Source organism: Oncorhynchus mykiss, chromosome 13 (assembly GCF_013265735.2).
Source record: "Oncorhynchus mykiss isolate Arlee chromosome 13, USDA_OmykA_1.1, whole genome shotgun sequence".
Lineage (NCBI taxonomy): Eukaryota > Metazoa > Chordata > Actinopteri > Salmoniformes > Salmonidae > Oncorhynchus > Oncorhynchus mykiss.
Genome location: NC_048577.1, coordinates 71,241,247 through 71,265,246, shown reverse-complemented (window position 1 = coordinate 71,265,246; position 24,000 = coordinate 71,241,247). Strand labels below are relative to the sequence as shown.

The following is a 24,000-nucleotide window of genomic DNA, read 5'->3' as shown; positions in this document are numbered from 1 at the left end:
GTCGGGAATCAAGACTATAGAGACTAAAAGAGGTAGAGACAGTCAGGAATCAAGATTATAGAGTCTAAAAGAGGTAGAGACAGTCGGGAATCAAGACTATAGAGACTAAAAGAGGTAGAGACAGTCAGGAATCAAGAATATAGAGTCTAAAAGAGGTAGAGACAGTCAGGAATCAAGACTATAGAGACTAAAAGAGGTAGAGACAGTCAGGAATAAAGACTAGAGTCTAAAAGAGGTAGAGACAGTCAGGAATCGAGACTATAGAGACTAAAAGAGGTAGAGACAGTCAGGAATCAAGACTATATAGACTAAAAGAGGTAGAGACAGTCAGGAATCAAGAATATAGAGTCTAAATGAGGTAGAGACAGTCAGGAATCAAGACTATAGAGTCTAAAAGAGGTAGAGACAGTCAGGAATCAAGAATATAGAGTCTAAATGAGGTAGAGACAGTCAGGAATCAAGACTATAGAGTCTAAAAGAGGTAGAGACAGTCAGGAATCAAGACGAGAGAGACTAAAAGAGGTAGAGAGAGTCAGGAATCAAGGCTATAGAGACTAAAAGAGGTAGAGAGTCAGGAACCAAGACTATAGAGTCTAAAAGAGGTAGAGAGTCAGGAACCAAGACTATAGAGTCTAAATGAGGTAGAGAGTCAGGAACCAAGACTATAGAGACTAAGAGGTAGAGAGATACATGGAAAAAGACAGACACATACCAAGCCCCTGAGTTATTCAGTTCCATGTAGACTCAGTTCTAAACTTCCATCCTGGATGAACTATGATCTGTTCCGAACACTGGGAGAAAGTACGAGATGTGTACATACTAAAACAATAGTTACTAATTCATTCCTCATGAACACACACACACACACACACACACACCTGTATTCCAGCAGGTCGACACATGGCCTGACCCAGGATGCTGAAGATGTTCTCCTTGTCCTCCTCACTGGTGCATTCTGGGAGAAGGTCCTCGATCTCCTTCTTCTCTCCCGGGAGCAGGGGCACACCTTCACCTTGACTGGAGGGATAGAGGGAGGAGATGAGAGAGAGATGGGAGGAGTAAGGAAGGGACGGACGTAGGGGAGGAGAGGTGAAAGGAGAGGGAGATGGGAGGAGAGAGAGGAGAAAGGAGAGGGAGATGGGAGGAGAGAGAGGAGAAAGAAGAGGGAGATGGGAGGAGAGAGAGGAGAAAGGAGAGGGAGATGGGAGGAGAGACAGGAGAAAGGAGAGGGAGATGGGAGGAGAGAGAGAGAGGAGAAAGGAGAGGGAGATGGGAGGAGAAAGGAGAGGGAGATGGGAGGAGAGAGAGGAGAAAGGAGAGGGAGATGGGAGGAGAAAGGAGAGGGAGATGGGAGAGAGAGAGGAGAAACATTGCATAAGAATTTTAAAAATAATGTTAATCAGCAACGGCTTCTACCACAGAACGCATCACGTCATGGTATCAGCTTCTACCACAGAACGCACCACGTCTGTATTCATGTTATCAGCTTCTACCACAGAACGCACCACGTCTGTATTCATGTTATCAGCTTCTACCACAGAACGCACCACGTCTGTATTCATGTTATCAGCTTCTACCACAGAACGCACCACGTCATGTTATCAGCTTCTACCACAGAACGCATCACGTCTGTATTCATGTTATCAGCTTCTACCACAGAACGCACCACGTCAGTATTCATGTTATCAGCTTCTACCACAGAACGCATCACGTCATGTTATCAGCTTCTACCACAGAACGCACCACGTCTGTATTCATGTTATCAGCTTCTACCACAGAACGCACCACGTCATGTTATCAGCTTCTACCACAGAACGCACCACGTCTGTATTCATGTTATCAGCTTCTACCACAGAACGCACCACGTCATGTTATCAGCTTCTACCACAGAACGCACCACGTCTGTATTCATGTTATCAGCTTCTACCACAGAACGCACCACGTCTGTATTCATGTTATCAGCTTCTACCACAGAACGCACCACGTCATGTTATCAGCTTCTACCACAGAACGCATCACGTCATGTTATCAGCTTCTACCACAGAACGCACCACGTCTGTATTCATGTTATCAGCTTCTACCACAGAACGCATCACGTCTGTATTCATGTTATCAGCTTCTACCACAGAATGCATCACGTCATGTTATCAGCTTCTACCACAGAACGCACCACGTCTGTATTCATGTTATCAGCTTCTACCACAGAACGCACCACGTCTGTTATCAGCTTCTACCACAGAACGCACCACGTCTGTATTCATGTTATCAGCTTCTACCACAGAACGCACCACGTCATGTTATCAGCTTCTACCACAGAACGCACCACGTCATGTTATCAGCTTCTACCACAGAACGCGTCACGTCTGTATTCATGTTATCAGCTTCTACCACAGAACGCACCACGTCTGTATTCATGTTATCAGCTTCTACCACAGAACGCACCACGTCATGGTATCAGCTTCTACCACAGAACGCATCACGTCATGTTATCAGCTTCTACCACAGAACGCACCACGTCATGTTATCAGCTTCTACCACAGAACGCATCACGTCTGTATTCATGTTATCAGCTTCTACCACAGAACGCATCACGTCTGTATTCATGTTATCAGCTTCTACCACAGAACGCGTCATGTTATCAGCTTCTACCACAGAACGCACCACGTCTGTATTCATGTTATCAGCTTCTACCACAGAACGCATCACGTCATGTTATCAGCTTCTACCACAGAACGCACCACGTCATGTTATCAGCTTCTACCACAGAACGAATCACGTCTGTATTCATGTTATCAGCTTCTACCACAGAACGCATCACGTCAGTATTCATGTTATCAGCTTCTACCACAGAACGCATCACGTCATGTTATCAGCTTCTACCACAGAACGCACCACGTCAGTATTCATGTTATCAGCTTCTACCACAGAACGCATCACGTCTGTATTCATGTTATCAGCTTCTACCACAGAACGCACCACGTCATGTTATCAGCTTCTACCACAGAACGCACCACGTCTGTATTCATGTTATCAGCTTCTACCACAGAACGCACCACGTCATGTTATCAGCTTCTACCACAGAACGCACCACGTCTGTATTCATGTTATCAGCTTCTACCACAGAACGCATCACGTCAGTATTCATGTTATCAGCTTCTACCACAGAACGCACCACGTCAGTATTCATGTTATCAGCTTCTACCACAGAACGCATCACGTCTGTATTCATGTTATCAGCTTCTACCACAGAACGCACCACGTCAGTATTCATGTTATCAGCTTCTACCACAGAACGCACCACGTCATGTTATCAGCTTCTACCACAGAACGCACCACGTCAGTATTCATGTTATCAGCTTCTACCACAGAACGCACCACGTCATGTTATCAGCTTCTACCACAGAACGCACCACGTCTGTATTCATGTTATCAGCTTCTACCACAGAACGCACCACGTCATGTTATCAGCTTCTACCACAGAACGCACCACGTCATGTTATCAGCTTCTACCACAGAACGCATCACGTCATGTTATCAGCTTCTACCACAGAACGCATCACGTCTGTATTCATGTTATCAGCTTCTACCACAGAACGCACCACGTCATGTTATCAGCTTCTACCACAGAACGCACCACGTCTGTATTCATGTTATCAGCTTCTACCACAGAACGCACCACGTCATGTTATCAGCTTCTACCACAGAACGCATCACGTCATGTTATCAGCTTCTACCACAGAACGCACCACGTCTGTATTCATGTTATCAGCTTCTACCACAGAACGCACCACGTCTGTATTCATGTTATCAGCTTCTACCACAGAACGCATCACGTCAGTATTCATGTTATCAGCTTCTACCACAGAACGCACCACGTCAGTATTCATGTTATCAGCTTCTACCACAGAACGCATCACGTCTGTATTCATGTTATCAGCTTCTACCACAGAACGCACCACGTCATGTTATCAGCTTCTACCACAGAACGCACCACGTCTGTATTCATGTTATCAGCTTCTACCACAGAACGCACCACGTCATGTTATCAGCTTCTACCACAGAACGAATCACGTCATGTTATCAGCTTCTACCACAGAACGCATCACGTCTGTATTCATGTTATCAGCTTCTACCACAGAACGCATCACGTCATGTTATCAGCTTCTACCACAGAACGCATCACGTCTGTATTCATGTTATCAGCTTCTACCACAGAACGCATCACGTCTGTATTCATGTTATCAGCTTCTACCACAGAACGCACCACGTCATGTTATCAGCTTCTACCACAGAACGAATCACGTCATGTTATCAGCTTCTACCACAGAACGCATCACGTCTGTATTCATGTTATCAGCTTCTACCACAGAACGAATCACGTCATGTTATCAGCTTCTACCACAGAACGCATCACGTCTGTATTCATGTTATCAGCTTCTACCACAGAACGCACCACGTCATGTTATCAGCTTCTACCACAGAACGCATCACGTCTGTATTCATGTTATCAGCTTCTACCACAGAACGCATCACGTCATGTTATCAGCTTCTACCACAGAACGCATCACGTCATGTTATCAGCTTCTACCACAGAATGCATCACGTCATGTTATCAGCTTCTACCACAGAACGCATCACGTCATGTTATCAGCTTCTACCACAGAACGCATCACGTCTGTATTCATGTTATCAGCTTCTATCACAGAACGCATCACGTCATGTTATCAGCTTCTACCACAGAACGCACCACGTCTGTATTCATGTTATCAGCTTCTACCACAGAACGCATCACGTCAGTATTCATGTTATCAGCTTCTACCACAGAACGCACCACGTCAGTATTCATGTTATCAGCTTCTACCACAGAACGCATCACGTCTGTATTCATGTTATCAGCTTCTACCACAGAACGCACCACGTCAGTATTCATGTTATCAGCTTCTACCACAGAACGCACCACGTCATGTTATCAGCTTCTACCACAGAACGCACCACGTCAGTATTCATGTTATCAGCTTCTACCACAGAACGCACCACGTCATGTTATCAGCTTCTACCACAGAACGCACCACGTCAGTATTCATGTTATCAGCTTCTACCACAGAACGCACCACGTCATGTTATCAGCTTCTACCACAGAACGCACCACGTCATGTTATCAGCTTCTACCACAGAACGCACCACGTCATGTTATCAGCTTCTACCACAGAACGAATCACGTCATGTTATCAGCTTCTACCACAGAACGCATCACGTCTGTATTCATGTTATCAGCTTCTACCACAGAACGCATCACGTCATGTTATCAGCTTCTACCACAGAACGCATCACGTCTGTATTCATGTTATCAGCTTCTACCACAGAACGCATCACGTCTGTATTCATGTTATCAGCTTCTACCACAGAACGCACCACGTCATGTTATCAGCTTCTACCACAGAACGAATCACGTCATGTTATCAGCTTCTACCACAGAACGCATCACGTCTGTATTCATGTTATCAGCTTCTACCACAGAACGAATCACGTCATGTTATCAGCTTCTACCACAGAACGCATCACGTCTGTATTCATGTTATCAGCTTCTACCACAGAACGCACCACGTCATGTTATCAGCTTCTACCACAGAACGCATCACGTCTGTATTCATGTTATCAGCTTCTACCACAGAACGCATCACGTCATGTTATCAGCTTCTACCACAGAACGCATCACGTCATGTTATCAGCTTCTACCACAGAACGCATCACGTCATGTTATCAGCTTCTACCACAGAACGCATCACGTCATGTTATCAGCTTCTACCACAGAACGCATCACGTCTGTATTCATGTTATCAGCTTCTATCACAGAACGCATCACGTCATGTTATCAGCTTCTACCACAGAACGCACCACGTCTGTATTCATGTTATCAGCTTCTACCACAGAACGCATCACGTCAGTATTCATGTTATCAGCTTCTACCACAGAACGCACCACGTCAGTATTCATGTTATCAGCTTCTACCACAGAACGCATCACGTCTGTATTCATGTTATCAGCTTCTACCACAGAACGCACCACGTCAGTATTCATGTTATCAGCTTCTACCACAGAACGCACCACGTCATGTTATCAGCTTCTACCACAGAACGCACCACGTCAGTATTCATGTTATCAGCTTCTACCACAGAACGCACCACGTCATGTTATCAGCTTCTACCACAGAACGCACCACGTCAGTATTCATGTTATCAGCTTCTACCACAGAACGCACCACGTCATGTTATCAGCTTCTACCACAGAACGCACCACGTCATGTTATCAGCTTCTACCACAGAACGCATCACGTCTGTATTCATGTTATCAGCTTCTACCACAGAACGCACCACGTCATGTTATCAGCTTCTACCACAGAACGCACCACGTCTGTATTCATGTTATCAGCTTCTACCACAGAACGCACCACGTCATGTTATCAGCTTCTACCACAGAACGCATCACGTCATGTTATCAGCTTCTACCACAGAACGCACCACGTCTGTATTCATGTTATCAGCTTCTACCACAGAACGCACCACGTCTGTATTCATGTTATCAGCTTCTACCACAGAACGCATCACGTCAGTATTCATGTTATCAGCTTCTACCACAGAACGCACCACGTCAGTATTCATGTTATCAGCTTCTACCACAGAACGCATCACGTCTGTATTCATGTTATCAGCTTCTACCACAGAACGCACCACGTCATGTTATCAGCTTCTACCACAGAACGCACCACGTCTGTATTCATGTTATCAGCTTCTACCACAGAACGCACCACGTCATGTTATCAGCTTCTACCACAGAACGAATCACGTCATGTTATCAGCTTCTACCACAGAACGCATCACGTCTGTATTCATGTTATCAGCTTCTACCACAGAACGCATCACGTCATGTTATCAGCTTCTACCACAGAACGCATCACGTCTGTATTCATGTTATCAGCTTCTACCACAGAACGCATCACGTCTGTATTCATGTTATCAGCTTCTACCACAGAACGCACCACGTCATGTTATCAGCTTCTACCACAGAACGAATCACGTCATGTTATCAGCTTCTACCACAGAACGCATCACGTCTGTATTCATGTTATCAGCTTCTACCACAGAACGAATCACGTCATGTTATCAGCTTCTACCACAGAACGCATCACGTCTGTATTCATGTTATCAGCTTCTACCACAGAACGCACCACGTCATGTTATCAGCTTCTACCACAGAACGCATCACGTCTGTATTCATGTTATCAGCTTCTACCACAGAACGCATCACGTCATGTTATCAGCTTCTACCACAGAACGCATCACGTCATGTTATCAGCTTCTACCACAGAACGCATCACGTCATGTTATCAGCTTCTACCACAGAACGCATCACGTCATGTTATCAGCTTCTACCACAGAACGCATCACGTCATGTTATCAGCTTCTACCACAGAACGCATCACGTCATGTTATCAGCTTCTACCACAGAACACACCACGTCATGTTATCAGCTTCTACCACAGAACGCATCACGTCATGTCATCAGCTTCTACCACAGAACGCACCACGTCATGTTATCAGCTTCTACCACAGAACGCATCACGTCATGTTATCAGCTTCTACCACAGAACGCATCACGTCATGTTATCAGCTTCTACCACAGAACGCATCACGTCATGTTATCAGCTTCTACCACAGAACGCATCACGTCATGTTATCAGCTTCTACCACAGAACGCATCACGTCATGTTATCAGCTTCTACCACAGAACGCACCACGTCATGTTATCAGCTTCTACCACAGAACGCACCACGTCATGTTATCAGCTTCTACCACAGAACGCACCACGTCATGTTATCAGCTTCTACCACAGAACGCACCACGTCATGTTATCAGCTTCTACCACAGAACACATCACGTCATGTTATCAGCTTCTACCACAGAACGCACCACGTCATGTTATCAGCTTCTACCACAGAACGCACCACGTCATGTTATCAGCTTCTACCACAGAACGCACCACGTCATGTCATCAGCTTCTACCACAGAATGCATCACGTCTGTATTCATGTTATCAGCTTCTACCACAGAACGCACCACGTCATGTTATCAGCTTCTACCACAGAACGCGTCACGTCATGTTATCAGCTTCTACCACAGAACGCACCACGTCATGTTATCAGCTTCTACCACAGAACGCACCACGTCATGTTATCAGCTTCTACCACAGAACGCACCACGTCATGTTATCAGCTTCTACCACAGAACGCACCACGTCATGTTATCAGCTTCTACCACAGAACGCATCACGTCATGTTATCAGCTTCTACCACAGAACGCATCACGTCTGTATTCATGTTATCAGCTTCTACCACAGAACGCATCACGTCATGTTATCAGCTTCTACCACAGAACGCACCACGTCCATATTCATGTTATCAGCTTCTACCACAGAACGCATCACGTCATGTTATCAGCTTCTACCACAGAACGCACCACGTCATGTTATCAGCTTCTACCACAGAACGCATCACGTCATGTTATCAGCTTCTACCACAGAACGCACCACGTCATGTTATCAGCTTCTACCACAGAACGCACCACGTCATGTTATCAGCTTCTACCACAGAACGCATCACGTCATGTTATCAGCTTCTACCACAGAACGCACCACGTCATGTTATCAGCTTCTACCACAGAACGCACCACGTCATGTTATCAGCTTCTACCACAGAACGCATCACGTCTGTTATCATCGTGTGTTTCATGATAACCTGCTGGGTGACAACAACTGTCAGAATATGTACCTGGCGTTGTCGACCACCTTCCGTCCCCAACGATAGGCCCAGCTGGCGAGAGCCGCCCAGGACTTGGCCACCTCCGGAGCCTGACTGGTGGACAACTGGTAGAGCTGCCCCAGGACCAAGTCTGGTTCTCCTACACCCACACTCACTATGGAGGCAGAGAGAGATGGGGTTAGGGTGTAGGGGTTAGGGTACAGACTGGAGGAAGAGAGGGGTTAGGGTGTAGGGGTTAGGGTACAGACTAGAGGAAGAGAGGGGTTAGGGAGGGGGGGAGGGGGGGTGTCCTACCTGTGGTCTCAGCTGTGATTCGGGGCATGCCCTGGTCCTCTAGGGGTAGCTCCAGCAGGGCTGTGATGTTCCGGCTGATGGGGGGCAAGGCGGCGACCCCTGGGGTCATGACCCCTGACCTCTTCACCACCTGTTTGAGCTGAGGGGTCATGTCCTTCCAGTCCGCCAGCAGCCACTTACCTACAGACACAGAGACAGACGGTTGGAACAGAGCATCAGGCATCCATTACCCAGCATGCACAGGGAGACTGGTACCAACCCTGGTACGCCTGACCCCCCCCCCCCCCCCCCCAATAAGAGCCCCGACGTAGGGAATAGGGGGCCATTTGTGACACAATGGTACCACTACTTACACAGAGTGAGGACGGAGCGACAGGCGGCTCTCTCACACTTCCCTGAGCGACAGAAAGACAGAGCACAGGAACTCAACATCTCCATGGCTGCCAGGGACTGACCTGGAGGGGAGACGGGGAGAGGGGGGGAGAGGGAAGGAGAGGAGGGGAGAGAGGTGGAGGCATGAGAGAGAGTTGAGGGAGGAATAAGTGGATAAAGAGAAAGACGAGTGAGCCAAAACACACATACACACACACACACACACACACACACACACACACACACACTCACCCGCGGTGCAGAGGACTTTAGCCTTCTCGATCTGTAGTTCAGGTCCCCACTTCTCCCCCACAGCACCCGCTAGTGACAGACGCCTGAACGCACGGCTCAACCCCTCCTCCGCCCCCTCCCCCTCCTCCTCCTCCTCCTCCTCCTCGCTGCACTGGCCCAGCAGACGCGTTGCCAGGGCGATGTTCCCCTGTTTCCGGGCGAACTTGACGGCCGTCAGACATAGTTCCATCAGGTGGCCATCCAGCGGAGCAGAGGAGCCTGGGTAATGGAACACAGGAAGAGGGAGAGGGTTAACGTGAGTCACATGACAAAGACACAGCGATGGGGACAACACACACACAGGGACACAAACACACACACAGGGACACACACACACAGGGACGCGGTCTACCTTTCAGCCTGAGCAGTAGCTGTCTCTGGTAGATGGTGTATCTCAGTGCGTGGAGCCACGGCTGGACGTCCTGTTGTTTACAGGTGCTGAGAGCTTCACTGTACAGAGGGATCAGACAGTCCTGGAGAGGAGGAGAGGGTTAGGGGGGTGTACACACACAGCAGTATGTAGACACCCCTTCAAATTAGTGAATTTGGCTATTTCAGCCACGCACGTTGCTGACAGGTGTATAAAACCGAGCAATCTCCATAGACAAACATTGACAGTAGAATGGCCTTACTGAAGAGTTCAGTGACTTTCAACGTGGCACCGTCATAGGATGCCACCTTTCCAACAAGTCAGTTGGTCAAATTTCTGCCCTGCTAGAGCTTCCCCGGTCAACTGTAAGTGCTGTTATTGTGAAGTGGAAACCTCTAGGAGCAACAACGGCCCAGCCGCGAAGTGGTAGGCCACACAAGCTCACAGAACAGGACCGCAGAGTGCTGAAGCGCGTAGCTCGTAAGAATCGTCAGTCCTCGGTTGCAACACTCACTGCTGAGTTCCCAACTGCCTTCTGGAAGCAACATCGGCACAAGAACTGTTCGTCGGGAGCTTCATGAAATGGGTTTCTATGGCAGAGCAGCCGCACAAAAGCCTCAGATCACTGTGCTCAATGTGAAGCGTCGGCTGGAGTGGTGTGAAGCTCGCCGACTCTGGACTCTGGAGCAGTGGAAACGTTTTCTCTGGACTGATGAATCACGATTCACCATCTGTCACCATCTGTCAGCAACTAATCTGCCCTTAGTTCCAGTGAAGGGAAATCTTAACGCTACAGCATACAATGACATTCTAGACGATTCTGTGCTTCCAACTTTGTGGTAACAGTTTAGGGAAGGCCCTTTCCTGTTTCAGCATGACAATGTCCCCCTGCACAAAGCCAGGTCCATACAGAAAAGGTTTGTCGAGACCGGTGTGGAAGAACTTGACTGAACTGCACAGAGCCCTGACCTCAACCCCATTGAACACCTGAATTGGAACGCCGACTGCGAGTCAGGCCTAATCACCCGACCTCACTAATGCTCTTGTGGCTGAATGGAAGCAAGTCCCTGCAGCAATGTTCCAACATCTAGTGAAAAGCCTTCCCAGAAGAGTGGAGGCTGTTATAGCAGCAATGTTCCAACATCTAGTGGAAAACCTTCCCAGAAGAGTGGAGGCTGTTATAGCAGCAATGTTCCAACATCTAGTAGAAAGCCTTCCCTGAAGAGTGGAGGCTGTTATAGCAGCAATGTTCCAACATCTAGTGGAAAGCCTTCCCAGAAGAGTGGAGACTGTTATAGCAGCAATGTTCCAACATCTAGTGGAAAGCCTTCCCAGAAGAGTGGAGACTGTTATAGCAGCAATGTTCCAACATCTAGTGGAAAGCCTTCCCAGAAGAGTGGAGGCTGTTATAGCAGCAATGTTCCAACATCTAGTGGAAAGCCTTCCCAGAAGAGTGGAGGCTGTTATAGCAGCAATGTTCCAACATCTAGTGGAAAACCTTCCCAGAAGAGTGGAGGCTGTTATAGCAGCAATGTTCCAACATCTAGTGGAAAGCCTTCCCAGAAGAATGGAGGCTGTTATAGCAGCAATGTTCCAACATCTAGTAGAAAGCCTTCCCAGAAGAGTGGAGGCTGTTATAGCAGCAATGTTCCAACATCTAGTGGAAAGCCTTCCCAGAAGAGTGGAGGCTGTTATAGCAGCAATGTTCCAACATCTAGTGGAAAGCCTTCCCAGAAGAGTGGAGGCTGTTATAGCAGCAATGTTCCAACATCTAGTGGAAAGCCTTCCCAGAAGAGTGGAGGCTGTTATAGCAGCAATGTTCCAACATCTAGTGGAAAGCCTTCCCAGAAGAGTGGAGGCTGTTATAGCAGCAATGTTCCAACATCTAGTGGAAAACCTTCCCAGAAGAGTGGAGGCTGTTATAGCAGCAATGTTCCAACATCTAGTGGAAAGCCTTCCCAGAAGAATGGAGGCTGTTATAGCAGCAATGTTCCAACATCTAGTAGAAAGCCTTCCCAGAAGAGTGGAGGCTGTTATAGCAGCAATGTTCCAACATCTAGTGGAAAGCCTTCCCAGAAGAGTGGAGGCTGTTATAGCAGCAATGTTCCAACATCTAGTGGAAAGCCTTCCCAGAAGAGTGGAGGCTGTTATAGCAGCAAAGGGGGGACCAACTCCGTGTTAATGGCCATGATTTTGAAATGAGATGTTTGACGATCAGGTGTCCCACATACTGTTGGTCATTTAGAGTACGCTCAGTGTGTTCTCCAGGGGAGAGCAGCAGTGTAGATGCAGGCTGGCGAGGGTCTGTGTGTGTGTGTGTGTGTGTGTGTGTGTGTGTGTGTGTGTGTGTGTACCTCCTGTCCGCTCAGTGTGTTCTCCAGGGGAGAGCAGCAGTGTAGATGCAGGCTGGCGAGGGTCTGTGTGTGTGTGTGTGTGTGTACCTCCTGTCCGCTCAGTGTGTTCTCCAGGGGAGAGCAGCAGTGTAGATGCAGGCTGGCAAGGGTCTGTGTGTGTGTGTGTGTGTGTGTGTACCTCCTGTCCGCTCAGTGTGTTCTCCAGGGGAGAGCAGCAGTGTAGATGCAGGCTGGCGAGAGTCTGTGTGTGTGTGTGTGTGTGTATTCCTCCTGTCCGCTCAGTGTGTTCTCCAGGGGAGAGCAGCAGTGTAGATGCAGGCTGGCGAGAGTCTGTGTGTGTGTGTGTGTGTGTGTGTGTGTGTGTGTGTGTGTGTGTGTACCTCCTGTCCGCTCAGTGTGTTCTCCAGGGGAGAGCAGCAGTGTAGATGCAGGCTGGCGAGGGTCTGTGTGTGTGTGTGTGTGTGTGTGTGTACCTCCTGTCCGCTCAGTGTGTTCTCCAGGGGAGAGCAGCAGTGTAGATGCAGGCTGGCGAGGGTCTTTGTGTGTGTGTGTGTGTGTGTGTGTGTACCTCCTGTCCACTCAGTGTGTTCTCCAGGGCAGAGCAGCTGTATAGCTGCAGGGTGGCCAGAGTGGGTAGGCCGTCAGAGAGGGTGAGAGTGGAGAGGCGGAGGGGACCCAGACAGATACGACCCGTCTGCTTCAGGTAACGGACCAGGGTACTGTAAACACACACAGAAGACGTAAGCTATTACCTCTCCTTCCTCCCAGTGTCTTCACTTCCTGTCTCTGATCGAAAAGGAAATGACTGGGTTCTGAAACAAGGTGGAAACTCCCACTAAGTCTCCACCAATTACCGAAGCGTTTAGACAGATGGGAAGAAGCGAACGAGAGTGTACATAGTCTGTCCCAAATGGTTCCCTATATAGTGCACTCCTTTTGACCAGGGCCCATAGGGCAGCACAGACAGAACCGGCAGTCAGTCCAACAGAACTCAGCTCAACCCAAATGGTTCCCTATATAGTGCACTCCTTTTGACCAGGGCCCATAGGGCAGCACAGACAGAACCGGCAGTCAGTCCAACAGAACTCAGCTCAACCCAAATGGTTCCCTATATAGTGCACTCCTTTTGACCAGGGCCCATAGGGCAGCACAGACAGAACCGGCAGTCAGTCCAACAGAACTCAGCTCAACCCAAATGGTTCCCTATATAGTGCACTCCTTTTGACCAGGGCCCATAGGGCAGCACAGACAGAACCGGCAGTCAGTCCAACAGAACTCAGCTCAACCCAAATGGTTCCCTATATAGTGCACTCCTTTTGACCAGGGCCCATAGGGCAGCACAGACAGAACCGGCAGTCAGTCCAACAGAACTCAGCTCAACCCAAATGGTTCCCTATATAGTGCACTCCTTTTGACCAGGGCCCATAGGGCAGCACAGACAGAACCGGCAGTCAGTCCAACAGAACTCAGCTCAACCCAAATGGTTCCCTATATAGTGCACTCCTTTTGACCAGGGCCCATAGGGCAGCACAGACAGAACCGGCAGTCAGTCCAACAGAACTCAGCTCAACCCAAATGGTTCCCTATATAGTGCACTCCTTTTGACCAGGGCCCATAGGGCAGCACAGACAGAACCGGCAGTCAGTCCAACAGAACTCAGCTCAACCCAAATGGTTCCCTATATAGTGCACTCCTTTTGACCAGGGCCCATAGGGCAGCACAGACAGAACCGGCAGTCAGTCCAACAGAACTCAGCTCAACCCAAATGGTTCCCTATATAGTGCACTCCTTTTGACCAGGGCCCATAGGGCAGCACAGACAGAACCCGCAGTCAGTCCAACAGAACTCAGCTCAACCCAAATGGTTCCCTATATAGTGCACTCCTTTTGACCAGGGCCCATAGGGCAGCACAGACAGAACCCGCAGTCAGTCCAACAGAACTCAGCTCAACCCAAATGGTTCCCTATATAGTGCACTCCTTTTGACCAGGGCCCATAGGGCAGCACAGACAGAACCGGCAGTCAGTCCAACAGAACTCAGCTCAACCCAAATGGTTCCCTATATAGTGCACTCCTTTTGACCAGGGCCCATAGGGCAGCACAGACAGAACCCGCAGTCAGTCCAACAGAACTCAGCTCAACCCAAATGGTTCCCTATATAGTGCACTCCTTTTGACCAGGGCCCATAGGGCAGCACAGACAGAACCGGCAGTCAGTCCAACAGAACTCAGCTCAACCCAAATGGTTCCCTATATAGTGCACTCCTTTTGACCAGGGCCCATAGGGCAGCACAGACAGAACCCGCAGTCAGTCCAACAGAACTCAGCTCAACCCAAATGGTTCCCTATATAGTGCACTCCTTTTGACCAGGGCCCATAGGGCAGCACAGACAGAACCGGCAGTCAGTCCAACAGAACTCAGCTCAACCCAAATGGTTCCCTATATAGTGCACTCCTTTTGACCAGGGCCCATAGGGCAGCACAGACAGAACCGGCAGTCAGTCCAACAGAACTCAGCTCAACCCAAATGGTTCCCTATATAGTGCACTCCTTTTGACCAGGGCCCATAGGGCAGCACAGACAGAACCCGCAGTCAGTCCAACAGAACTCAGCTCAACCCAAATGGTTCCCTATATAGTGCACTCCTTTTGACCAGGGCCCATAGGGCAGCACAGACAGAACCGGCAGTCAGTCCAACAGAACTCAGCTCAACCCAAATGGTTCCCTATATAGTGCACTCCTTTTGACCAGGGCCCATAGGGCAGCACAGACAGAACCGGCAGTCAGTCCAACAGAACTCAGCTCAACCCAAATGGAATGTGGAAGACATCATGGAAGAGCTCAATGAAATACTGGCGTCTCCTCGGTCTCCCATTGGATGACAGAGCCAGAGGTCCCCGCCCCTCTCACCTCCTCCAATGGGTTTTTGAGAAGGAGACGAGGCGTATGCGATTGAAATCTTCCCAATTAAGTGTTCCACAATCCAGCAGGTTTTTGTTCCTACCCAGCACTAACACATTAATACCAGGATTCAACTAAAAGTGACCTCCGAGATCCAATGAGAGACTCACTCCGAGGTGGGCATGGCCTTCTGTTCCTGCTCGTGATTGGCCGTTGTCATGGCAGCCACAGCGCTCCGCAGCAGCTGCACCTCAATGGCCTTCTGCAGTTCTGAGGGGTCCGGACTCAACACTGCCGGGAGGAGACGCTTCAGGTCTACACACACACACACACACACACACACACACACACACACACACACACACACACACACGTTAGAAACAAACAGACACGTTAGAAAAACACACACCATTAAGACACACACCTCTAAGGAGTCTAGACTCAAAACTGAAAACTGAGTCTCAGACACCCTCCTACCTAGTTTATTCTTGGAGCAGGTGGAGCTGACCAGGCATTAGTCCTCCCTCTCTCCCTCCTACCTAGTTTATTCTTGGAGCAGGTGGAGTTGACCAGGCATTAGTCCTCCCTCTCTCCCTCCTACCTAGTTTATTCTTGGAGCAGGTGGAGCTGAGCAGGCCGTAGTCCTCTCTCTCTCCCTCCTACCTAGTTTATTCTTGGAGCAGGTGGAGCTGAGCAGGCCTTAGTCCTCCCTCTCTCCCTCCTACCTAGTTTATTCTTGGAGCTGGTGGAGCTGAGCAGGCCTTAGTCCTCTCTCTCTCCCTCCTACCTAGTTTATTCTTGGAGCAGGTGGAGCTGAGCAGGCCTTAGTCCTCTCTCTCTCCCTCCTACCTAGTTTATTCTTGGAGCAGGTGGAGCTGAGCAGGCCTTAGTCCTCTCTCTCTCCCTCCTACCTATAGTTTATTCTTGGAGCAGGTGGAGCTGAGCAGGCCTTAGTCCTCTCTCTCTCCCTCCTACCTAGTTTATTCTTGGAGCAGGTGGAGCTGAGCAGGCCTTAGTCCTCCCTCTCTCCCTCCTACCTAGTTTATTCTTGGAGCAGGTGGAGCTGAGCAGGCCTTAGTCCTCCCTCTCTCCCTCCTACCTAGTTTATTCTTGGAGCAGGTGGAGCTGAGCAGGCCTTAGTCCTCCCTCTCTCCCTCCTACCTAGTTTATTATTGGAGCAGGTGGAGCTGAGCAGGCCTTAGTCCTCTCTCTCTCCCTCCTACCTAGTTTATTCTTGGAGCAGGTGGAGCTGAGCAGGCATTAGTCCTCTCTCTCTCCCTCCTACCTAGTTTATTCTTGGAGCAGGTGGAGTTGACCAGGCATTAGTCCTCCCTCTCTCCCTCCTACCTAGTTTATTCTTGGAGCAGGTGGAGCTGAGCAGGCCTTAGTCCTCTCTCTCTCCCTACTACCTAGTTTATTCTTGGAGCAGGTGGAGTTGACCAGGCATTAGTCCTCTCTCTCTCCCTCCTACCTAGTTTATTCTTGGAGCAGGTGGAGCTGAGCAGGCCTTAGTCCTCTCTCTCTCCCTCCTACCTAGTTTATTCTTGGAGCAGGTGGAGTTGACCAGGCATTAGTCCTCTCTCTCTCCCTCCTACCTAGTTTATTCTTGGAGCAGGTGGAGTTGACCAGGCATTAGTCCTCTCTCTCTCCCTCCTACCTAGTTTATTCTTGGAGCAGGTGGAGTTGACCAGGCATTAGTCCTCTCTCTCTCCCTCCTACCTAGTTTATTCTTGGAGCAGGTGGAGCTGACCAGGCATTAGTCCTCTCTCTCTCCCTCCTACCTACTTTATTCTTGGAGCAGGTGGAGGTGACCAGGCATTAGTCCTCTCTCTCTCCCTCCTACCTATAGTTTATTCTTGGAACAGGTGGAGTTGACCAGGCATTAGTCCTCTCTCTCTCCCTCCTACCTAGTTTATTCTTGGAGCAGGTGGAGCTGAGCAGGCCTTAGTCCTCTCTCTCGCCCTCCTACCTAGTTTATTCTTGGAGCAGGTGGAGCTGAGCAGGCCTTAGTCCTCTCTCTCTCCCTCCTACCTAGTTTATTCTTGGAGCAGGTGGAGCTGAGCAGGCCTTAGTCCTCTCTCTCGCCCTCCTACCTAGTTTATTCTTGGAGCAGGTGGAGCTGAGCGGGCCTTAGTCCTCTCTCTCGCCCTCCTACCTAGTTTATTCTTGGAGCCAGTAGCGGTGGAGTTGACCAGGCCCTAGTCCTCCCTCTCGCCCTCCTACCTAGTTTGTCCTTGGAGCCAGTAGAGGTGGAGTTGAGCAGGCCGTAGTCGTCTCTCTCCCCCGCCAGGAGCTCCAGCTGAGCACGGCATTCTGGGAAGTCTCCGTCCTCGAAGCAGCTCAGTGCCCGTACGTAGTTGAAGTCTGTCTTCAGGTGCACGCTCGCTGCGGCAGGGTTACCAGGGTTCTTCTTGAAGGCGTGCACGCTGGCCTGCCACTCCTGCACCGAGGACCAATCGCCGAGGGCCACATAGCACTGGCATGCCTTATTGGCAAGGAGGTTGAGCACCTCGGAGGAACACTCGTTGGACTTGAGGAGAACCGTCTTCCTGCCGTCACCTGAAGGAGAAAGAGAGGGGAGAGGCAGAAGGAGAAGAGAGGAAAGGAGGAGGAGAGAGAGGGGAACACTTGGTTATTATCAGCTAGTGGTTGCCTCTGAAATGCCCCCCTATTCCGCTTCTCACCGTTGCCAGTGTGTTTGGGGCTGGCTGTGTTAGAGCTGTGTGTCTCTCACCGTTGCCAGTGTGTTTGGGGCTGGCTGTGTTAGAGCTGTGTGTCTCTCACCGTTGCCATTGTGTTTGGGGCTGGCTGTGTTAGAGCTGTTGGCTCCGCCCAGTTTGAGGAGTGAGCGGTCGAAGCCCTTAATGGAACAGTCCATCCCCGTCACGGCACACAGCTGTTCCTGGTACTCCACTGCAGCCTTCTCAAACCTAGAGAGAGAGGTATGGGTTACTACATGGTCTTGACAGAGAGAGAGGTATGGGTCACTATAGGGTCTTGACAGAGAGGTATGGGTCACTATAGGGTATTTACAGAGAGGTATGGGCTACTATAGGGTATTTACAGAGAGGTATGGGCTACTATATGGTATTTACAGAGAGAGGTATGGGTTACTATAGGGTATTTACAGAGAGGTATGGGTTACTATATGGTCTTGACAGAGAGAGGTATGGGTTACTATATGGTCTTGACAGAGAGAGAGGTATGGGTCACTATAGGTTATTTACAGAGAGGTATGGGTTACTATATGGTATTTACAGAGAGGTATGGGTTACTATAGGGTCTTGACAGAGAGGTATGGTCATATATGATATGACAGAGGTTATAATATGGTCTGAACATACCATTTAACAGCATCTATGGACAACAGAGGTGTGTACTACCTGCTTCTTGACTACATTTAAAGTGGCATTCAGCAGTTGAAACAAAGTGTACTCACTGCCCCGTTTGGGTAAAAAGCTGAGGGATGGGACTGGAGAAATGTAACCACTCAAATTCACAGACAGAGCTTCGGATTTAAGGACCGACCATCATTGACATCATAGCTCAACATTTTAGTTGTAACCAGCCATGACATCATAGAGCAACATTCCAGTTGTAACCAACCATGACATCATAGCTCAACATTCCAGTTGTAACCAGCCATGACATCATAGAGCAACATTCCAGTTGTAACCAACCATGACATCGTAGAGCAACATTCCAGTTGTCACCATAAATGACATCATAGAGCAACATTCCAGTTGTAACCAGCCATGACATCATAGAACAAACATTCCAGTTGTAACCAGTCATGACATCATAGAGCAGCATTCCAGTTGTAACCAGCCATGACATCATAGAGCAGCATTCCAGTTGTAACCATCCATGACATCATAGCTCAACATTCCAGTTGTAACCAGTCATGACATCATAGAGCAACATTCCAGTTGTAACCAGCCATGACATCATAGAGCAACATTCCAGTTGTAACCAGCCATGACATCGTAGAGCAACATTCCAGTTGTAACCAACCATGACATCATAGAGCAACATTCCAGTTGTAACCAGCCATGACATCATAGAGCAACATTCCAGTTGTAACCAACCATGACATCATAGAGCAACATTCCAGTTGTAACCAGCCATGACATCATAGAGCAGCATTCCAGTTGTAACCAGCCATGACATCATAGAGCAACATTCCAGTTGTAACCATCCATGACATCATAGAACAAACATTCCAGTTGTAACCAGCCATGACATCATAGAGCAGCATTCCAGTTGTAACCAGCCATGACATCATAGAGCAACATTCCAGTTGTAACCAGCCATGACATCGTAGAGCAACATTCCAGTTGTAACCAGCCATGACATCATAGAGCAACATTCCAGTTGTAACCATCCATGACATCATAGAGCAACATTCCAGTTGTAACCAGCCATGACATCGTAGAGCAACATTCCAGTTGTAACCAGCCATGACATCATAGAGCAACATTCCAGTTGTAACCAACCATGACATCATAGAGCAACATTCCAGTTGTAACCAACCATGACATCATAGAGCAACATTCCAGTTGTAACCATGGTGAGGCTGTATAGTGTTTGCTTATATATTTTTATTTCAAAACATTTGTATAAAACAAGCGTATATTTTAGGTTCTGATGGGAACTAAGATCATGAGGCATTTAGAAAGTTAAATTCGTCAAGAATTTCCCCTTAAATACACTAGGCTTGGCCTCCACTTGAGACACACACACACACACACACACACACACACAGGGGTGTTTTCCTTACCGCCCCTCAGCCTGTAGTGCCACAGAGCTGACCCAAGCCAGACTCTTGCCAGTGTTGGTGAGACTCCAGGCAGCTAAACCCTGGATAGCCTCAGGACAGTGAAGTTCACACAGAGCCTCTACCAGCATCACCAGAGGAGCCTCCAACTCTGGACCCTACAGAGAGGAGACATGGTGGTCAGTTACAGATGACCAGAAGAGACCTGGACCCTACAGAGAGGAGACATGGGGGTCAGTTACAGATGACCAGTAGAGACCTGGACCCTACAGAGAGGAGACATGGGGGTCAGTTACAGGTGACCAGTAGAGACCTGGACCCTACAGAGAGGAGACATGGGGGTCAGTTACAGGTGACCAGAGGAGACATGGGGGTCAGTTACAGGTGACCAGAGGAGACCTGGACCCTACAGAGAGGAGACATGGGGGCCAGTTACAGGTGACCAGAGGAGACCTGGATCCTACAGAGAGGAGACATGGGGGTCAGTTACAGATGACCAGTAGAGACATGGACCCTACAGAGAGGAGACATGGGGGTCAGTTACAGGTGACCAGTAGAGACCTGGACCCTACAGAGAGGAGACATGGGGGTCAGTTACAGATGACCAGTAGAGACATGGACCCTACAGAGAGGAGACATGGGGGTCAGTTACAGGTGACCAGTAGAGACCTGGACCCTACAGAGAGGAGACATGGGGGGGTGTCAGTTACAGGTGACCAGAAGATACATGGACCCTACAGAGAGGAGACATGGGGGTCAGTTACAGATGACCAGAAGATACATGGACCCTACAGAGAGGAGACATGGGGGGGTGTCAGTTACAGGTGACCAGAAGATACATGGACCCTACAGAGAGGAGACATGGGGGGGTGTCAGTTACAGGTGACCAGAAGATACATGGACCCTACAGAGAGGAGACATGGGGGGGTGTCAGTTACAGGTGACCAGAAGATACATGGACCCTACAGAGAGGAGACATGGGGGTCAGTTACAGGTGACCAGAAGATACATGGACCCTACAGAGAGGAGACATGGGGGGGTGTCAGTTACAGGTGACCAGAAGATACATGGACCCTACAGAGAGGAGACATGGGGGGGTGTCAGTTACAGGTGACCAGAAGATACATGGACCCTACAGAGAGGAGACATGGGGGGGTGTCAGTTACAGGTGACCAGAAGATACATGGACCCTACAGAGAGGAGACATGGGGGGGTGTCAGTTACAGGTGACCAGAAGATACATGGACCCTACAGAGAGGAGACATGGGGGGGTGTCAGTTACAGGTGACCAGAAGATACATGGACCCTACAGAGAGGAGACATGGGGGGGTGTCAGTTACAGGTGACCAGAAGATACATGGACCCTACAGAGAGGAGACATGGGGGGGTGTCAGTTACAGGTGACCAGAAGATACATGGACCCTACAGAGAGGAGACATGGGGGGGTGTCAGTTACAGGTGACCAGAAGATACATGGACCCTACAGAGAGGAGACATGGGGGTCAGTTACAGATGACCAGTAGAGACCTGGACCCTACAGAGAGGAGACATGGGGGGGTGTCAGTTACAGGTGACCAGAAGATACATGGACCCTACAGAGAGGAGACATGGGGGGGGGTCAGTTACAGGTGATGTATTTAGTAACTTCGGGTAAAGGGGTCGTGGTTGAAAACAGTTGACTGACTGTTGGAACAAGGTAATGCTGAGTGTGTTTCTCTGTGTGGTCAAGAACACTAGGTTCAGTTGGGTCTCTGGTCAAAAGTAGTGCACTATATAGGGAATAGGGTGTGGTTTAGGACACAAGCCTGGGACTGTGCGTCTCTCCTCCCGTTACCAGAGTGCTGCTGTTCTGGATCTCAGTCAGCAGGTCCAAGCCGTGGCGCACGGTGACTGCTGGTTGGCCGGATAGAAGCCCCACCCTCATCAGGGCCAGGCGGATACGAGTCAGCCAATCCTGGCAGGTCTGACGGTTGGTATAGAAGAATGTTCTGATACCCTGGATACAGAGGGAAGGAGAGAGAGAAAAACATAGTTAACATTAGGAGCTGGGGGCCACTTGGGGCGGTGTGGTCAGCACGTTGGGACAGCTCTCGTAGGAGCTGTACATCAGTATCTCATAGTGTAGGGGTGTGTGTGTGTGTATATTGGGCGGTGCGGTCAGCACGTTGGGACAGCTCTCGTAGGAGCTGTACATCAGTATCTCATAGTGTAGGTGTGTGTGTGTGTAGGTGTGTGTGTACCTTGGGTGGAGCGGTCAGAGCGTTGGCACAGCCCTCGTAGGCGTTGTACATCAGTATCTCATAGTGTAGGGGTGTGTGTGTGTAGGTGTGTAGGTGTGTGTGTGTGTAGGTGTGTGTGTACCTTGGGTGGAGCGGTCAGAGCGTTGGCACAGCCCTCGTAGGCGTTGTACATCAGTATCTCATAGTGTAGGGGTGTGTGTGTGTGTGTATATTGGGCGGTGCGGTCAGCACGTTGGGACAGCTCTCGTAGGAGCTGTACATCAGTATCTCATAGTGTAGGGGTGTGTGTGTGTGTATATTGGGCGGTGCGGTCAGCACGTTGGGACAGCTCTCGTAGGAGCTGTACATCAGTATCTCATAGTGTAGGTGTGTGTGTGTGTAGGTGTGTGTGTACCTTGGGTGGAGCGGTCAGAGCGTTGGCACAGCCCTCGTAGGCGTTGTACATCAGTATCTCATAGTGTAGGGGTGTGTGTGTGTAGGTGTGTAGGTGTGTGTGTGTGTAGGTGTGTGTGTACCTTGGGTGGAGCGGTCAGAGCGTTGGCACAGCCCTCGTAGGCGTTGTACATCAGTATCTCATAGTGTAGGGGTGTGTGTGTGTGTGTATATTGGGCGGTGCGGTCAGCACGTTGGGACAGCTCTCGTAGGAGCTGTACATCAGTATCTCATAGTGTAGGGGTGTGTGTGTGTGTATATTGGGCGGTGCGGTCAGCACGTTGGGACAGCTCTCGTAGGAGCTGTACATCAGTATCTCATAGTGTAGGTGTGTGTGTGTGTAGGTGTGTGTGTACCTTGGGTGGAGCGGTCAGAGCGTTGGCACAGCCCTCGTAGGCGTTGTACATCAGTATCTCATAGTGTAGGTGTGTGTGTGTGTAGGTGTGTAGGTGTGTGTGTGTGTAGGTGTGTGTGTACCTTGGGTGGAGCGGTCAGAGCGTTGGCACAGCCCTCGTAGGCGTTGTACATCAGTTTCTCCAGGTTTTCCAGGAACTGCAAGAGCAGCGCCAGACGCAGCTGGTTGCTATGGTGACCGTCGTCTGTGTCGCCGCCGCTCCATTGGCTGAGCTCCTGTTCAGTGTTCAGACTGTGGGCCGCCAGGCTGCGGATTATACCTGGAGAGGAGGGAGGAGAGAGGAGAGGAGGGGGGAGAGAGGGGAGAGGGAGGGGAGGAGAGAGGGAGGGGAGGAGAGAGGGGAGGAGGGGAGGAGAGAGGGGAGGAGGGGAGGAGAGAGGGGAGAGGGAGGGAGGGGAGGAGAGAGGGAGGGGAGGAGAGGAGAGAGGGAGGGGAGGAGAGAGGGGAGGAGGGGGGAGAGGAGATAGGGAGGAGGGAGGGAGGGAGGGAGGGAGGGAGGGGAGGAGGGAGAGAGGAGAGAGGGAGGGAGGGAGGGGAGGAGGGGAGGAGAGAGGGAGGGAGGGATGGAGGAGAGGAGGGAGGGAGGAGAGAGGAAGGGGAGGAGGGAGGAGAGAGGGAGAAGAGAAGAGGGAGAGAGGGAAGGATATGTTCTTGAAAGAGGCAACATGTATATCCAGAATGTGTATAGGATGGAATAGGGGGGCCTCAATATACTTTCAAATGACTCAAATCAAATGGAAA

General features: G+C 49.7%; 1 protein-coding gene across 4 annotated transcripts in view; it reads right to left on the bottom strand.

The window, feature by feature from the left end:
• Positions 1-24,000, bottom strand: part of LOC110487146 (serine/threonine-protein kinase SMG1) — a 164,399-nt gene that overhangs the window by 89,024 nt on the left and 51,375 nt on the right. For all 4 annotated transcript variants that reach the window (XM_036942081.1, XM_036942078.1, XM_036942080.1 and 1 more), the window contains 13 exons: positions 23,322-23,518; positions 22,007-22,168; positions 20,176-20,330; positions 18,180-18,325; positions 17,619-17,954; positions 15,566-15,710; positions 13,065-13,215; positions 10,125-10,245; positions 9,734-9,991; positions 9,463-9,564; positions 9,110-9,289; positions 8,825-8,969; positions 879-1,017 (listed from right to left, as the gene is read on the bottom strand). In XM_036942081.1, coding sequence (XP_036797976.1) covers positions 879-1,017; positions 8,825-8,969; positions 9,110-9,289; positions 9,463-9,564; positions 9,734-9,991; positions 10,125-10,245; positions 13,065-13,215; positions 15,566-15,710; positions 17,619-17,954; positions 18,180-18,325; positions 20,176-20,330; positions 22,007-22,168; positions 23,322-23,518 — 2,237 coding nt within the window. The remainder of the gene's footprint in view (positions 1-878; positions 1,018-8,824; positions 8,970-9,109; positions 9,290-9,462; positions 9,565-9,733; positions 9,992-10,124; positions 10,246-13,064; positions 13,216-15,565; positions 15,711-17,618; positions 17,955-18,179; positions 18,326-20,175; positions 20,331-22,006; positions 22,169-23,321; positions 23,519-24,000) is intronic.